This window comes from Cannabis sativa, chromosome 1, assembly GCF_029168945.1.
Source record: "Cannabis sativa cultivar Pink pepper isolate KNU-18-1 chromosome 1, ASM2916894v1, whole genome shotgun sequence".
In the NCBI taxonomy this organism is placed as follows: Eukaryota; Viridiplantae; Streptophyta; class Magnoliopsida; order Rosales; family Cannabaceae; genus Cannabis; species Cannabis sativa.
Window position 1 is genome coordinate 43727477 of NC_083601.1, and position 16614 is coordinate 43744090.

Sequence of the window (16614 nt, forward strand, 5' to 3'; positions counted from 1 at the left end):
AAGCTATTACGCAACAAACCATTATTATTAGATGATGAGTTCTCTCTTAATCAGAGGGTTCTGCATATTGAAAAAACCTTACAAGTTAAATATGAAAGGATACAAGTCAAACAAAGAGGACAGCCAATAAATAAATTTTAAAAAGCTTAGATTAGTGACAGAAAACCAGGCAAACAAAATCCTAAAAGGGTTGCATTGCTAGTGAAAAACATTCCATTTAAAATGCTAATCAAGATTTCTGCTCAGCCCCTTTAACTAAGAATTTAGCAACATCAGCACAGCAAGTCAACTTGTCTGCCCTCTCATCAGGAATTTCAATGGAAAATTCTTGTTCAAAAGCCATGACAAGCTCAACCCGATCTAAGCTGTCTAGGTTCAAGTCCTTTTGAAAATCAGCTGTTTCGGTAACCTGATTTAGTCAAGTGAGTGAGTGATCAACATTCCATGTTATTTTAAATTTAAAGGAAGCAACTGAAGGACTGTTATTTCACGATAGTATAACATGGACAGCAAAAGTAGATGTAAATTGAAATCATACCTTAGAGGCATCAATTTTATCAAATTTCTTAACAAGTCCAATCACTCGACCCATTACTTGATCAGTGTTGGTTGCGGTTGATGTGGACATCTGATAGGTTAGCCGTTTCAGCATATTCCTATTTGCAGAGAGCAGTGTATCAGCTGATCTCCCTGCTCTGACATGCGACAAGATGGCATTTTTAATGCTTTGCATATTCAGAAGAGCTGAAAATTAGTGAAACCAAACTGAAGTCAAGGCATAAACCACAGGAGCCATTTTCATTACTAGCCAATAGACAAAAAAAAAAGGATTAGTTAAAGATGAGTTCCTATCTCCATGATACAACAAGGAAGTTGGGAAGAGCTATAATAGCAATATAATCAAAATTTTCAAAAGATGAAAAAACAACAAAAACTCAGGAAATGCCACAAATAACCCCCATTTTACTTAAGCTAAAAAAATGCACGGGATTTAAAAATCCCAGTCCTAGGGACCTAGGCAACCACAGATTAAATCCAATTATTTTTAAACTAAGTACATTTATGGCATCATATTGCTTAAATCCCACAGTGCTAGGATGATAACTGCAAGGGTAATTAAGGTACAATAATGCATGCAGCCAAATTTAACTTAGCCACAAAAATTCTCCTTAAGTGAAAAAAAAAAAATGGCGGTGGGTAACAGAGAAACAGTGCCATGAAAATGTTAAAGAGAAAAGACAGAGTAAGAAACCTAATGTCCTATTACCAAACAGGTGAGAGTCTAAACAAGAATTATCTATCGGATACCAGTACCATCTGAATTCTCTCACACTATACGCCACCGTTTCACTCAACTCAATCTCTCTTCTTCAAACTCTTCAATAAATTAGCGACTAATCTATAACATAGTAAGAAATTGTAGTTTGTGGCCGTTCCACTGTTCACGCTCTGGAATATAATCGTATAGCGACAAACTTTTCAAACAAAGGGGGGAGTGAATTAACAATATTGAAAACCTAAAACCCATTTTAAGAAATCCATAAGAAATAACATAGAATTGGTGTTAGACTGTTAATGATAACTCACCGTTGTATGAGCTTTCGGTTTGAGAGTAGATGAAAGCAATAGTCAATCGCCCCACGCAATGTGTTCGCTAAAATGCCTCACTCAGATTCTGCACCACCTGAATAGGAAATGCAAGTTTAACAGTGCTGGAAGTGAAAAGTCCAATTTGATTTTTGAAAACAAATAAAAACAAAAGTTCAAATAATTTCTGAAAGCTCCCAGCGAGGATCGAACTCGCGACCTTTCCCTTACGAAGGGAACGCACTACCACTATGCTATGGAAGCCACGCTGATAAGTTTTTTCTCTTATATTAATATAACATTATCTAACGATAGACAAGACTCAAAACATAAAAACCAAAGGGTGCTTTTTTTAAGGTATATTTTTGGCATAGTTTTGCCGTTGTACGTTGCAATAGGGCCAATATTTCAAAATGGAATCAAAGTATAGGACAGGTGAACAAAGTTTGTGCTCGTGCACTTTCTCTCAACAGTTCCATTCAATGAAAAAACTGTAGAAGTAATTCAAGAAAGATAAATTTGAGCACTCACATATGAAAGGGTTGTCATCTAAAATCTAAAATCAAGACAAAATCCTTTAATTGAAGATCCCTCTGATAAACAAAACAATATTAAGGAACTTTCTCAATACATTGCCTTTTCGAATCAACTTGATCATGGTTTTCTAAGTTTACTAGTTCATGATGTTGTTCCTCTTCTTTTTCAACACACTGCCTTTTGGCATCAACTTGATCAAGGCTTTCTAAGTTTACTAGTTCATGATGTTGTTCCTCTTCTTTTTCAATACACTGATCGCTTTCTAACTTTACTAGTTCATGATGTTGTTCCTCTTCTTTGTCAGCTTCACATATTTTCCTCTGAGGAATCACTTGGAAGAAAGAATCCTTCCAATCCTTGGTCTCCAAGAACTTGATGAGTATCTCTATCACTTGATTCACTGTGAGGACCTGCATTCAAAACCACAATGTCATATTACATCGTCCCAGATAGTAATCTTCACTGACCATTATTTTTAAGCCTCTATGTATTCCTCACATGTATGTCTATTAATCATTTTGATTAGGAAAATTATAAACTGAATATATTACTTGTTATCAAATCATATTTATTATTAATAGTTTTAAAAAATTCAATTGTCTGAAAGTTGAAGTATTAAATAATCTACTTGCATGCATCACAATACTTGGCCAGAGATCTTAACAAGAGAACTCTTCAGATTTAGAGACCAATTGCCATAAAATCACGATGGCTTCCGCTTAGGCATTTAAAAGTTTGTTGGCACTAGTAGTACTAGTAAGACCAAACAGCTGTTAAAGGCAACAATGGTGCCATTTGAGGTAGCTGCTAATGCATATTGCATGGTATCAAATGAGTTCATACCGTATTCAATATGTGGAGCGTGTAAAAATGAAAAACAAACTTAATGGATATATAAAGGAATGCAGTTCTTATGATAATAAAAAAGTGCATCTCACTAACTTCATACCTGGGAACTAGCCATCTTCAAGTAATTCCCTATTGGGAGCTTTGCAGTTTGGATGCCCTGCTCTTGTGCTTTCTCCATTGTTATCCCTTTCCACCGATTTCGATCCACTAATCCACCAACTATATACATTTTCTTTGGATCAAGTTCATCAAGCACAGTTTCCGAATCAGCTGTGAGATACACCAAATGTTCCTTTTGGTCTTGCAAAGCTTCAATATATGGTCGGTTGTCCTTTTCGATTATCCACTTATCAAATCCTGGGAGCCTTTGCAATTGAGTACCAACCTCTCCAGCGCATCCAGTCAACCAAAGATGGCCGGGGTTGGTACATCTTCCATTAACTGCATAGGAATACATAATCTGCAGATTTGTTCAATATGAAGGGACATCACATGAAGTTAGAACACAGAGCACAAATGACTTTGAATTGGCCACCTAGATGAACTACTTATCAGAATTTTCTCCAAACACCTCATAGTTGAGAATGGGCCTCAAACAATAAAGATACACTTTTATAAGAACAATTTGAAACAAAAAAGGGAAATGCTGACACAAATATGTGAACTAAAAAATATTTCAAAGAACAAGTATCAAACATCATAACAAAAAAGGTGGTTAGAGGGAACCCAAGAAGATAAAACCTGCTGAACTAAGCTGTTGATCTCAGAAGGCGTCATGAGGTGAGAGAACTCCATGTCTATGATAATGTTCTGGCCACATAGTTTAGCTTTAGTGAGTCTCTCGATTTTACTCTCCCTCTCTTCTGACCTCTTATCCATTCTTTCTTTTCTCATGCTTTTACGGGACTCAATAAGCTTTGAGCGCTCTTCCTCAGGGAGGCTGGCCAGCATTTCTTCCCACTCCTTTCGCTTCCTTTCTCCATCCTTCTTCTTTTGCTCCTTTGCTTGTGCTTTCTTCTCTGCTTTCTTTGCCTCATACTTCTGCTGCTTTAGCAGCTTCTTTTGGGCGTTCTTGGACAAAGGTTGCTGAAGTATCTCTGAAGTAGCTACTTCTGAATTTGGGACTTTCTCGAGTGCATCTTTCTCAATTTGAGTGGCCTCCATTGAAGGCTTCCTTACCTTGATTTTAAGGGGGCTGTGCTAAAAACACAAAGGCAATTGACAGATAAGTTTATGCACACGTAAGAACTAAAGCATAGCACATGTACAAAGAAAAACTATGTAGATAACAATCAAATAACTTATTCTTGTGTTGGTCATTGCTAAACACGTAAAAGATCTAACATAAAATCAATTCGCTGAAGTAACATATAAAAGTACATTGCATGAAGTTGAGGCAGGCAATACCTTCCAGACACAACAGCAAACAAGATTAAACGAGTAATAATACGTGCACACGCAAATCAAACACAAATTTAACAAACACCTATGATACTTAAACCGATCATTTTCATTTAAGATGGATCCTACTTGTTCAAAATGTCTTGCCAAGTAAGTGTGTGTACATATACTCTTAATCCAAAACCCAAATATGCATACAGCCTAAATCAATGCATTTGGTACCATCTTAATTCTCAAACACTACACTCATTTCAACATTCCCTTACAATTCTCAATAAATTGGTTAAAATTTGTGGCTGGTGCCACTGTTTATACAGTTAATGCAGTATCAGTTGGACAAAAAAATAAAGCCACCCCGAAACCCCATTAAAACTACAAAGTAATAGTATAAAATAGAAATAAACAGTAAATTAATTCGTACCCCAGGAGTCAAAAACTGAAACCCATAACAAAGAATTTCAATTTTTGCAATGTGTGAATAGAAAAAAGCAGGATTTGAAGTAGACTTAACGGACAGATTAACTGGACCGAGACGCTTAGCGACGAAGTTCATTGACAGAAATAGGAAAAGTAAAAAAGTGTAAAGGAAGACTCACGAGACCAGATACTGCTATTTTTCACTTCTCTGTCTGATACGATAGTCGTGGGCGCTTGAGGACAATGTGTTCGATGAAATGCTACAACGACGGATTCTCTATGCTCTTGTTGTTGTGATTGTGAACGAATAGGGTCGGCGGGCGACGTATGCTGGATTGGGCTGCTACTCCACCATCAAATATCAAACAAAAGCCCATCAACATATGGGGATGGTGCATTTTTGTGTTTTTTTAGTTTGGGTGACATTTTTAATTTTTGAAGGCACCAAACTACCATTTATCCTATCACCAAAATTTTATTTCAAATTTGGTAGCTACTAGGTGAACACACTTAAGTTTATTTTTATTTTTTTAATTTTAATCACACCAAAGTAGATTATTTGTATTTTTGATGTCTAATTATATTATTTTTATGTATATATAATAATGTATATACATTATATTTTAAATATTATAACAAAAAAAAATTATAATAAAGAATAATGTAAAATTTTATTAAAAAAATTAGGAAAAAAAATTAAAGTAATTATTGAAATTAATACAAAATAATATGAGAAACTTATTTTAAAAAAATATTAATAGTAATTTTTAAAAATTATATTGAGTTTTTTTTTTTTTAAAAAAAATATTGTCATATTGGAGTGTATTATAAAATTTCTCTGTAAAAAAAAATGACTAATTTTTTAGGGGGTTTTTTTAATTTTTACACTTCAAAATATTTTTTTTTTGTATTTTTACAAAATTCTACATAGAAACTTCTATTGCAACTACCGCTGCAACCTAAATTACAACAAAAAATCATTTAGAAACCCCTATTGCAACTAGCGCTGCAACCACTTTAGAAACTCAAACCGTTAATTACTTTAACTATATTCAATATAAATATAATATTATAATATTTATATTTTTATAATGTTACATATTATTGTATCTAATTCAAATGTAGAATATAATTCTTGATTCTTAATCCATGTATAATTCGTTTTCTTTGTAATTAGGTAATGTTAAGTACATATGTTTAATTTTTTAATAAGGTAATATATTTTTTTCTAAACTTTTGAAATGGTGCAATACATTAGTGTGATTTTTGGATGTGATTATATATACGTATTTTATATGTACAATAAAAACTAAGTGATATCGTGGTGAATAACTAATTGAGTGAAATTGTCTTTTATTTTAATTTAAAGTTAAACCAACAAAATTAAAAGAGTAATTAAAAATATCTACAACATTTTAAATATTTAAAATTAAAAATTAAAATTTTCACATATAAAATATATTTCTGTAATTTTTTTTATAAAAAATCTACACAATATTTATTCTGTTAAATCAAGAATTTTATTTTATAACCACATTTTTCTAATACAGGATTCATAAAATGTGTAACTAAATAAAATATAGAGGTTATGCTTATTTATAACTAATTTAATTTGATTGTTCAAAAAAAAATTGGGATTTATTTTCTTTTTTTTATCTCTTATTTATTTTTTTTAGGAAAATTAAAAATTATTCTTAAATAGATTATTCTCAAAATTTTATGTAGAAAAAATGTTGGACAAAACTGACAACAACATTTTAATATTTGTATGGTCAAATAATTATTTGGGGCTTTTTCATTTTTACACTTCAAAATAGTTTTTTTTTTTTTTTTTTTTTTTTTTTACATTTTTACGGAATTCTACATAGAAACTCTTATTACAACTAGCGCTGCAACCTAAATTACAACAAAAAATCGTACAGAATCCCCTATTGCAACTAGCGCTGCGACCACTTTAGAAACCCAAACCGTAAATTTGAAAAAAAGAGTTAAAAAATAGTATATGGAGTAATTCTCCTAATTATTTTTTACATTATATATATATTTTCAATTTTATGGTGTTTTATTTACTTCATAATGATAATTTTACTCATACAAATAGCAAGAAAACACTTTGCAAAAAAATAAAAATAAATAAATAATAAGATTGAAAAAAATAAAAAAACAACACAAGTATAATATAAAAACATCATATTCTTTATAAATAAAAACTTAAAAATTGTAAAAGTTATTTACAAACAATTTTTTTTGTAATTTCGTTTTTTGAATTTTTTGAGTATTTATAAGAATATCCCCAAAAAAAATATCTTCATAAATAATACTAATAACATGAATGTCAATTTCTCTTACTTTGGCGAGAAGAAAGTTCATACGAGAAAGTCATTCCATGATAAAGAGTGAAATCAAACACAATAATAATGACCTTTCATTTGATTATTTTGCATTCTAATAGATTCCTCACACTCACAAGTCACAACCAAACACCACCTAAAATCTGGGTACTTTGCACCACATGTTTTTCTGTAACATTTCCTCAAATCATTTTTCTCACAATTCTTTTACTTCTTGATAAAATAAATACATATTCTCCATACAAAGCTTATTTAAGTTTGAATTTGCTCTCTTTCCTAAAAATAATTATTATTTCAGCTAGTTGACAATAACAATGCACATTCACTTTCACTTATCCATCCTTCTCTCCTATCTCACTCAGTCCCAAATCAAAATCTCACTAACCCTATTGAATATCAATCCAACTCCATCCATACTCAACTCAGTTACACACTTTTTCTACTTATTATGACTATCACGGAATGCCATTATACCAAATATATGCTAATAATTGTTATGCTCTGTCATGCTATTTTACTGTGTGTTTACAAAGATAAATGCTAAATCCTAAGCCTAAAAGCCTAAGAGAGTATATACTCTTGTTCATTTTGATGGGGGTGGTGTGGTGGGGTCACACCATCATGAAGAACTAACAACTATGTGTCCTTGATGAGAAAAATCTTTAAATTTCGAGGGCATAAATGAAAGGAAACACAAATTTAAGGTGTAAAGAGTAAAACCATATTTTTGGGTAAATAATTAAAAACAAACAAACAAAAGGTTGCCTTGCCTGCCTTTGAAAACTATCCTCTCCTGCCCTGAGGTTAGGCACTCTCTCGAGGAGAGTGAAGGAAGAAGCAGGGCGTTCCTCCGAAAAAAAAAAAAGGAAAAAAAGGTAAAGACTTGGTCAATCATGACGTGACGACCATCTTCTCCATACCCAAACCCAACATCATTGGGCCACCATTCGATCTTCCAAACTCATCGGAGAATCAATTTTTTCTTTTTTCATTTTCTTTTCGTATTTTTAATCTTTCATCTGATACTTTTTTTTTCTCTTCGTTTTCTTTCTCTCTAAAGTTTTGAGTTTTTTTTTTTTTTCACTAATCTAAAAATTCTCTAAATTAGGCATCTATAGAGAGATTTACTTTGTTGCCCAATTTTTCGTTTATTTTTTCTTTGAATTGATTTATTTTGGGTAAGAATCATACTTGAGATTCTACAACTGGTTTTTCTTTTTTTTTTTTTTTTTTTTTTGTATAATTCTCCTTTTTTGGCTTTAGAATATTTGGGTTAGATTATTAGTAGCCAATAATAGTATTAAAGAACGAAATGGGAAATGTTAATGGAAGAGAAGATGGGGTTAGTAGCCCGTCTGCGCTTGAGGAAGAAGGCGATGGCAACGGCGGCGGCGGTAGCGTGCAAGAAGGCATGGCTGAACAGAGTCCCACCGTGCCTGATGGGGCACCGGAGATGATGGGCCAGTCTCCTCCTCAAACCCCAAGGACCCACTCACCTTTGTTGTTCACTCCCCAAGTAAGTAGTTCTTTTGATTTTGCTTTTTCAGGCTAATCGCTTTCCTATTTGATAATAATTCAGTCTCGAAGATTTGATCCCTTGTAGAAGAAAGATTTTTTGTTTACCGACATTTTTTTTCGGGGTTTCCTAAAATTGATTAGACTGTTGTTGCGAACGCCCGAGATCTTGTGTCTTACAATATTGCAGGTTGTGAATTGCTCATAATTATTTTTGTTATTGTAAATATGTTTTAGTTGATTTGTTCTCTCCGCACAGTACTTATCACTTAACTGTTTCTTCATCATCTTTTTGGGTTGTTTGGTTTTACACACTTTAGGTGTTTGTTAAAAGTCCCGAAAGAATATATGGGTTTTCGATCTCTGATTTTATGTCTTTTTTGGTTGAAATCTTGTTTGCCACTTCGTCTGCAAGTTAGTCGAGGTGACATAGCTTCAATTTCATGCAATGTGGTTACATTTTCTTTTGGTGAATTGTGGTTTGGCAGTTCTTTCTGATGTGACGGTTGTGTTTTTGGAAGAAGTGAGGAAGAATTAGATAGTAAATTATTCAAAAATACTTATTTGATGAGGTTTTAACTTTAAGTTTTCATACTAGGCTGGTGTATTTGCAGCTTTAACTCATTAACTTTTGCTGTATGTTGTAATGTACTAATCAGTTAGTTTTATTTTTTTTAATGAGTTATGGTTTCCTTTTGTTATGCATATTTAATTTCGGGTTTGTAAGGATCTTCATCGCTTAGTTTTCATTCTCACCTTTTTTCTCAGGTCCCTGTGGTACCACTACAAAGACCTGATGAGATTCACATCCCAAGCCCTTCGTGGATGCAAAGTGGTTCAGGGGTTGATGAAATGTCTTGTGAACAAGCTATTCCAACAATGATTACATGGGCATACGGTGGCAATGATGTAGCTGTTGAGGGTTCATGGGACAATTGGAAGACAAGGTTTGTTGTGCTGATTCTTTTGTTGAGTTTGAGCTATGTGAATTGTGACTAATATATTGCTGACTGCGTAAGACATTTTCTTGGTCAGACTGCCTCTTCAGAGATCAGGGAAAGACTTCACCATTATGAAAGTGCTGCCATCTGGTGTTTATCAATATAGATTTATCGTTGATGGTCAGTGGAAGTACACCCCAGACTTGCCCTGCGCTCAAGATGATGCCGGAAATTTCTACAACATCTTAGACTTGCAGGTAAATTCTCTCATTTTGGTTTTAATGTTTTGCAGCTGACATGTGTGTCATGGTATGGAGCACTTGCATGAATGGTCTTTAACATGAGCCTAAATTTTCAAATGGTTTTAGCATCTGCATGGAATTTCAAATGGTTTTAACATGTCCGTCAGTTTAGATTCTTGAATTTAACAGACACTCCGCTGCATGGAATTTCATACTACTTTGTTTGGCTAAAATTGACCATCTTGGGTGACATCTAATTTTGTCCCAGGATTATGTTCCGGAAGACATTGAAAGCATATCTGGTTTTGAACCACCCCAGTCCCCAGATTCAAGTTACAACAACCTGCAACTTGCAGCCGATGATTTTTCAAAGGAGCCACCAATGGTTCCTCCCCACCTACAAATGACATTGCTTAATTTGCCTGCGCCGTCATCATACACGGAGATTCCACCGCCTATGTCACGTCCTCAACATGTGGTGCTCAACCATCTTTACATGCAAAAAGGGAGGATTGGCGGCCCATCCGTGGTTGCACTAGGTACAACACATCGGTTTCTCGCCAAGTATGTGACGGTGGTGCTCTACAAGTCCTTGCAGAGGTGAATCTTGACTACATCCGTGAGGACTAAAGTAGATTTATTTATCTAGCTAATTAATACAATTTTAAGCTTTCAATGATGCTGTAATGGCTTATAAAGCTCGGAAGGAGTATAAGTTGAAACTTGGAGATAGTGTTTCACATAATGCAATTGCTTCTTGACCATTCATCCTGCGAACATTTTTATCCTAATTGGTTGTTTGGTGACTACATAGTACACACGTTGTCTTCAGCTGTACTAGACTTGATGGTAAAGGACACTTGTGGTGAAGGCAATAGTTAGTCTTGTAGTGAAAGGAATAACATAAAGAGAGTTGAAATTATTTTGGGCAACCTCGCTGATGCTTATCGTTGTTCTTGGATTTATTTATTTATTTTATGAAAGACTTGAACAGGATACTCACGGGAGCATTAAATTTGTTTGAACTCTACGATACCCAAGGTTAGATTGGACATGACTTAGGGTTAATTAGCAGTAAGATTAGACATAGTTGCACTGAAATCCTAGTAACAAATTTCATTTTCCCCAAAAGTCAACATGCATAGTTGAAATAGGTGTACTTTTTTTGGTGAAAAAGAGAGGTTTAGTTTGAAATAGATGCACCTTCTGGAATAAGAAAGTGGTTACTAGTCTAATATCTCTGTAGATGATAGAGAGTGATGACTACTAATTATTAACTATCTATGCAATCCTTACAATATAGTATTATTATTGTTATTATCAACAGCATAGATTTCACTCCAACTACTACTAAACTATACTATTAGTTTCTTCTTCCACCAAAGCATCAATGAGAACTCTATTCTTTAATATTAAACAAATACCGTATCATAAGATCTCTCTCTCTCTCACCCTCAGTGGCTACACCATTTCCCACTTTTCTCTTTCTCAGCACTGTGACAATGTCAATGGAGATGATTACTCAGAAAACTGGGCACCCATCAACTTTAATACCAGGTGCAGTCGGGCATGTGGCCAAAGGGCAGTGGTCCAGGGAGGTGCCCCACCACTTGAGTTCTACTTTCTCATTTTGCAAAGCAAAGAAAAGCAGGACAGCCATGAAAGCAGTGCCAGCATCCAATGCTGCTGATAGCACATAGTTATATTTCTGCCACCAGCGTTTGTGGTATCTGAAAACGAAGAAGTTAAAGATAGTTCCCGTGACCAGCCAACTAGCTATGTTGGTGGGAGTTGCAGGAGGCATTCCAGCGAACCCGTAGGATATGACTGGAATATTTATCAAGGGAATCCATTTCTTTTCTGGGAAAATTTTGCTCAGCGCCCAAATAGGAATTGGTAAGACAGCCCCAATGAGGAATAACCACACCAAGTTGCGGTACAGTCCCCCCGGTCCAAATAACCTCTTTGGACCAATTAGGCCCCAAATGACAGAGGCATCAAAGGTCACTCGGTATTTAGGACAAGTCCATGGACTGTCAGGATGGAGAGAGTCGACGTCGCATATGTTTTCAATGCTCTCAAGCATCCACCATGCCACTGAAAGGTTGACTGTTCCAGCAACTAGAGTTCCCACAAGCTGGTTATACAAGAAGAATTGAGTCAGAGAGAGTAATGCAAGCAATTAAAGTTGGAACTGAGTTTCTGAAATGAAAGTACCTGAGCTGTGTACATGCAGCGAGGTGGAATCTTCATGTAGTGTCCAAGTTTAAGGTCAGATAAGAAAGAGAGGGCATGAACAGTACTAATTCGTCCATAAATTTTGAATAGCAAGTTTGCAATGGGTTTTCCTGGTAGAATGTAACCAATGATGAACTGTGCTATAATATCATATCCGGGTTGCTGCAGCATAACCACAAGAATCATAGGTTCAAAAACAATACCTCATAAAATTACCAATATAATTGAAAAAAAAAAAGTACGAAGATGAAAAAGGATTCTTCAAAATCAGAAAATTGCTTTTATAACCTGGTTGGTGGTTGCTTGAATGACCCCAATGGGGAGAGTGACAATCCAAGCTAAGGCAAAAGCAAACAACATTCCCCACCAAGGCAACTGAACATCATCTTTCCACACAAAAGACATCACCAATGATAGAACAATGCTTCCTGCTAACAAGATTTGGAACCACCATTCAGGCACTTGTTTATAGCTTTTCATTAGCTTTGCATGGATGTCCAATTTTGCATTCTTCATTGCTGATCTGCTCTGCTTTATTATATCTCTAATAAAAAGGAAGCCAAACATAAAAAAAAAGCATCTAGTGAGTGATGAAGAATTTACACCTATCCCAAAGAGCTGTAGTCTGAATGGTAGGAAGCTAGCAGCTTACCTGCCATGAAAGAGTGCCACATGAGTGAGAGTTGCTGTAAATCTAGCAAATCCCGAACCAATCGATAGAGCAAAAAGGGGGCTTAGGTAGAGTTTGCCATAACTATTATAAGCATTCACATTAAGATCAAACTGTGGTGTCAAGACCTTGGTGGTATCATATTTATGACCAGTGGTAGTAAACAGTTGATTAGAAAAAATAGGAAATTTCTGAGCATCAAATGTGTTATACTTCCAGTAACAAAGTGGAACAATTATGTAGATAAACATGATAAAACCAACTCCTACGTTGAGAATAGAAGAGAAAGGAGTGACAAGAGGGCTTCCATGATAAGCAGAAATCCCTGCCCAATCAAGGGCGAAGGCACCTATCCCAAGTCCATGATAACCTGAACCAATCTGTTGAGCAGTGATACTATGTGGCCAAACCCAGCAAACCCATGAGAAGAATGTCAATATTGGGAAGATATACCCAGGGAGGGCATAGTAGGCAAAACTTGCTGCCATGGCGATGAGGAAAAATTTCATTCTTGAAATGCCTTTATTTCTAGACTCATTTTCATGGAGTGCTCTGTAATAAAAATAAAATTTTTATGTTGTCAGCCAAAATTGTATGACTAGAATACTGATTCGCATGCCTAAAAAGTTTAGGATCATGTACATTTCAACTCCAAAGATAAAAATGACTCAGATTCATTCAAACACAAAGGCTCAAAGATATTGGAGAACAAGCAAAAAAGAAAAGCTAACAGTGAAACAATACAGTACTTTATTTTAAAAACAATATATTTTTATTTTGTGCTGATTTATTAAAACTTTTAGCTTAGATTTTTCACTTTTCACCTTATGCAAATTCTCCATCCAATCCATTAATAATCATTTTACAGTTGACCTTAAATTTAGAGAAAAGAAATAAAAGTGAAGGGAATAATACTGCAGTAACTGGCCAAACACTAAATGGAACAAATTCTGAACCAGTGAACATGCACTTGGTTTTGTGACATCATGTAAGGAATGAACTTTTTCATAAAAGATTTCAAACTTGTATGGGACAATCCAGCTTATATCTTAGGCTTAGCTACTACAAATGGTTCCACACTTTTGTACCATACTTTTCAAATGATGATGTTTATACTTTTCTTTTCAAAAGCACCCTATGCCTCTAGGTTATTATAATAATAATCAAAGCTAGCTTTCACCTATGCTTGTTTTTATTTTTAAAAAAAAAATTATATATATATATATATTCATGTAGCAAGGGGAAGACCCATAATGGTGTGACAATAGAGAATAATATGATAATTAAGAGAGTGGGAGGGAAGGCAAAAAAATCTAGTTTTATCAACATATTAACTTTCACTCAAATCCTTTTCAGTTTGAAAAATGATAAAAGAAAGAAAAAGATTGCAAGTTTTCACCAACTGGAAAAAGAATTGGCATAAACTACAACCCACCTTTTGGTTGGTCTATAAAATTTGGAATGAAAGGTAAATAAGAAATTAAAGCCAATTTGAGTAGTGTTTGTTCTGTTATTTTGATAGTGACAATCAGTGACCAATTGGCCAAAATATATGACCATATTTTGCTTATATGAGACTAGACTAGTGATGGAATATATTACTTATCTGTAATGGTCCATACAAGTAACTTTAAACTTATCTTTGATCCTACTTTTTCTTGTTAACCTAACAGAAAATCGAGTTCATCAGTACAATAAGAAGTGGGGAATAGTCAAACCTAAACAGAGAGACTTGGGCAAGGTTTGCTGGCCACCACATCTCAAGTGGCTCGACCAGGTACCTCCTAAGCATTCCAGCCCATCCATACCCCAATATCTGCAAATTAAGATTGACCAATGGATTAACGCCAATAATTCACTGAATTAAGATAAAATACCATATAATTTATTTATTTGAATTGTTTTTTGCTTTTTGTCACTACTTTTCATTCTTCTCTGAAAAAAAAAAACCTTCAATAAATAAATAAATTAAACTAATTCCCCCTCTAACGAATATATTAATTAGTATAATAATAGATTTCATTGCAAATTCCAAAACCCCCTCTAAACTCAATTATTCATTAATAAATAAATTAAGATATATCATTTAAGAAAAGAAGAAAGAGTGAGCAAAACCTGAGTGGTCAAGACGATGAGAAGCGCACAAAGAAAATTGACGTTTTGCTTATAATAGGCTTTCATGACAGTAATGGCTCCGATGGAATAAGCGTCGCCGCCACCAAAGGAAACTCCACAGTTGGCAAAAATAGTGATGATGACGTGTTCCTTCATGTTAAAGGGACCTGGATTCAAGCTGAACCGCCATCCCAACAAGCTGTACTCCTTTCTGGGAAGAGTAGCCGCCATGAACTTCCCGATGGGCAAAACGGATATTTGCATGAGAATGGCGGAAATGGTAAGGGGTTGAGTACGGTAGGTGAAGAAGGTGTTGAGGAAGATGAGTAGAACACACGAGCCAAGACCCAAAACCCATGCCCGGAAAGTCAAGACAGGCATAGTTGGGTCGTCGGTTTCCGGCACCACTAAAGCCACTTCCTCCACTGAACATCTCTCCTCCGTGGATTCGCCGTTCGGCTTCTCCGTGTCTGTATCGTTTGGAATTTGGGTCTTGGTCGCCATTGAAGATTCTTTTCCTCTGTTTCTCTGTTTCCTGTCACATAAAAGAGAAGAAAAAAGATAACAGAGACTGAGACTGAGACTGTATCTTTCTTACAAGTTCGTTGCTTGTTTGAAAAATGTGAAGACCGTAGCTCTGTCTATCTATATATACATTCTATATAAAATACATAAAATATGTACACATAACAGAGAGAGAGCACTGAGAAGGGTAAAACTAAAGTTTCGTTTATGACGAAAATGTCCTTCATTTCATTGGTCGCTGCTGCTTTTACCAAAGGGGACTCTACTCTACACTGTGGACTGAAGTCACACACTATAGTCTCCCCAAATTCCCACGTCTACTCTTGCAACGTTCATTAGGTTTACTTACTAAAATACCCTTTTTAGGAAAACAAATATTAGCTGTAAAAATCTTCTAATTGTCATATTAGGATTTAGTATTATTCTATTTGTTTTCTATTTTTAAAAAAAACCAAAAATTTCATTAAAAAGCACAAAAATGTCTCAACAAATAAGAGAGTTCATGAAATTAACAAACTAAATTTACAGAGAGCCAGTTACCCGATATATTTATCTAAAGTTAGAGCTAGGTTTGAGTAATACTATTTTTACAATTAGGCAAGATTATATTGTCAAAGAATTTGTTATGGTGGTGCAATTAGTGGTAGGTTGTAAATAATTTTACTTTTTGTAAAGATTTTTTTTTTTGGTTTGCTTTGTAAAGAGATATTCTAATTTAAACAAAAAATATGATCCTACTTTTATAAGTTTTTTAAAAGAAGTATTGCAGTTTTTAAAAAATTAAAATTAAATTAGACCAATTAAATATACAAATCAAATTGAACTAAACTGTTCCACTCGAAATCATAGTTTTTACCTCGTAATTTTTTTTTAAAATTAACTGTTCCATTTTTTTTTCCATGCCATTTCTCATTAGAACCAGGGTATTATGTTATTGTAATTTCGATTACCTTGTGATTATGGAAGTAAATGATAATGGTTAATAGGTTTACGTGATAAGTTAACCAAATATCTATCAAATTTATCAATATCTCGTTCCAAAACTAATCTAGCTAATAACAGCTTCTTTAATTTTCATCATAATCGTTAATTGGAGTGATGCAGCTGTATACCTTCCCAAGTTTTATTTTATGTAAGAATAATAAATTTTTGTTTCAACGAACAGTGATAGAATCTTAAATTCCAACTGGTTTTTGTGCAGAATAATGTCAGTTGATGGCTGGCTA

The 16614-nt window shown here is 34.4% G+C and overlaps 4 protein-coding genes and 1 non-coding gene across 8 annotated transcripts; 1 reads left to right on the forward strand and 4 right to left on the reverse strand.

The window, feature by feature from the left end:
- Positions 1-6: 6 nt before the first annotated feature.
- Positions 7-1834, reverse strand: LOC115707269 (acyl carrier protein 3, mitochondrial). Its single transcript, XM_030635178.2, has 3 exons — positions 1588-1834; positions 539-744; positions 7-409 (listed from the first exon to the last, which is right to left on the reverse strand). Exons 2-3 carry the CDS (start codon positions 731-733, stop codon positions 230-232), a joined length of 375 nt encoding a protein of 124 aa, XP_030491038.1. The 5' UTR covers positions 734-744; positions 1588-1834; the 3' UTR covers positions 7-229.
- On the reverse strand, positions 1780-1851 carry TRNAT-CGU (transfer RNA threonine (anticodon CGU)). The gene has a single exon. It is a non-coding gene; the product is annotated as a tRNA-Thr (tRNA).
- A 196-nt stretch (positions 1852-2047) lies between these two features.
- LOC115707270 (tRNA (guanine(9)-N1)-methyltransferase) lies at positions 2048-5198 on the reverse strand. 4 transcript variants are annotated; one of them, XM_030635179.2, is made up of 4 exons: positions 4796-5198; positions 3715-4173; positions 3074-3433; positions 2048-2534 (listed from the first exon to the last, which is right to left on the reverse strand). In XM_030635179.2, the coding sequence occupies exons 1-4, from the start codon at positions 4925-4927 to the stop codon at positions 2199-2201; spliced, it is 1287 nt and encodes a 428-aa protein (XP_030491039.2). In that variant the 5' UTR covers positions 4928-5198; the 3' UTR covers positions 2048-2198. The 4 variants fall into 4 exon arrangements, with proteins under 4 accessions (XP_030491039.2, XP_060972575.1, XP_030491041.2 ...); XM_061116592.1 differs by having other exon boundaries at positions 3715-4168; positions 4976-5195; XM_030635181.2 differs by having other exon boundaries at positions 3715-4168; positions 4971-5194.
- A 1415-nt stretch (positions 5199-6613) lies between these two features.
- LOC115707273 (SNF1-related protein kinase regulatory subunit beta-2) lies at positions 6614-10772 on the forward strand. Its single transcript, XM_030635184.2, has 4 exons — positions 6614-8658; positions 9426-9604; positions 9693-9855; positions 10109-10772. The coding sequence occupies exons 1-4, from the start codon at positions 8455-8457 to the stop codon at positions 10442-10444; spliced, it is 882 nt and encodes a 293-aa protein (XP_030491044.1). The 5' UTR covers positions 6614-8454; the 3' UTR covers positions 10445-10772.
- Positions 10773-10959: 187 nt separating this feature from the next.
- LOC115707272 (oligopeptide transporter 3) lies at positions 10960-15685 on the reverse strand. Its single transcript, XM_030635183.2, has 6 exons — positions 14864-15685; positions 14467-14564; positions 12731-13300; positions 12367-12622; positions 12058-12240; positions 10960-11977 (listed from the first exon to the last, which is right to left on the reverse strand). The coding sequence occupies exons 1-6, from the start codon at positions 15365-15367 to the stop codon at positions 11363-11365; spliced, it is 2226 nt and encodes a 741-aa protein (XP_030491043.2). The 5' UTR covers positions 15368-15685; the 3' UTR covers positions 10960-11362.
- Between the last annotated feature and the right edge of the window lie 929 nt (positions 15686-16614).

What these genes read in the sequence shown, in the direction of transcription:
- LOC115707269 (XM_030635178.2), bottom strand. Translation starts at nt 733, where the DNA reads ATGCAAAGCATTAAAAATGCCATCTTGTCGCATGTCAGAGCAGGGAGA. An exon ending in ATAAAATTGATGCCTCTAAG is followed by an intron (nt 410 to 538) that starts GTATGATTTCAA and finishes TGACTAAATCAG; the next exon opens with GTTACCGAAACAGCTGATTT.
- LOC115707270 (XM_030635179.2), bottom strand. Translation starts at nt 4,927, where the DNA reads ATGAACTTCGTCGCTAAGCGTCTCGGTCCAGTTAATCTGTCCGTTAAG. An exon ending in TTCAGTTTTTGACTCCTGGG is followed by an intron (nt 4,174 to 4,795) that starts GTACGAATTAAT and finishes TTGTGTTTTTAG; the next exon opens with CACAGCCCCCTTAAAATCAA. An exon ending in TCAACAGCTTAGTTCAGCAG is followed by an intron (nt 3,434 to 3,714) that starts GTTTTATCTTCT and finishes ACAAATCTGCAG; the next exon opens with ATTATGTATTCCTATGCAGT.
- LOC115707273 (XM_030635184.2), top strand. Translation starts at nt 8,455, where the DNA reads ATGGGAAATGTTAATGGAAGAGAAGATGGGGTTAGTAGCCCGTCTGCG. An exon ending in TGGGACAATTGGAAGACAAG is followed by an intron (nt 9,605 to 9,692) that starts GTTTGTTGTGCT and finishes TTTCTTGGTCAG; the next exon opens with ACTGCCTCTTCAGAGATCAG. An exon ending in ACAACATCTTAGACTTGCAG is followed by an intron (nt 9,856 to 10,108) that starts GTAAATTCTCTC and finishes ATTTTGTCCCAG; the next exon opens with GATTATGTTCCGGAAGACAT.
- LOC115707272 (XM_030635183.2), bottom strand. Translation starts at nt 15,367, where the DNA reads ATGGCGACCAAGACCCAAATTCCAAACGATACAGACACGGAGAAGCCG. An exon ending in TCATCGTCTTGACCACTCAG is followed by an intron (nt 14,565 to 14,863) that starts GTTTTGCTCACT and finishes CTTAATTTGCAG; the next exon opens with ATATTGGGGTATGGATGGGC. An exon ending in GTGGCACTCTTTCATGGCAG is followed by an intron (nt 12,623 to 12,730) that starts GTAAGCTGCTAG and finishes CCTTTTTATTAG; the next exon opens with AGATATAATAAAGCAGAGCA.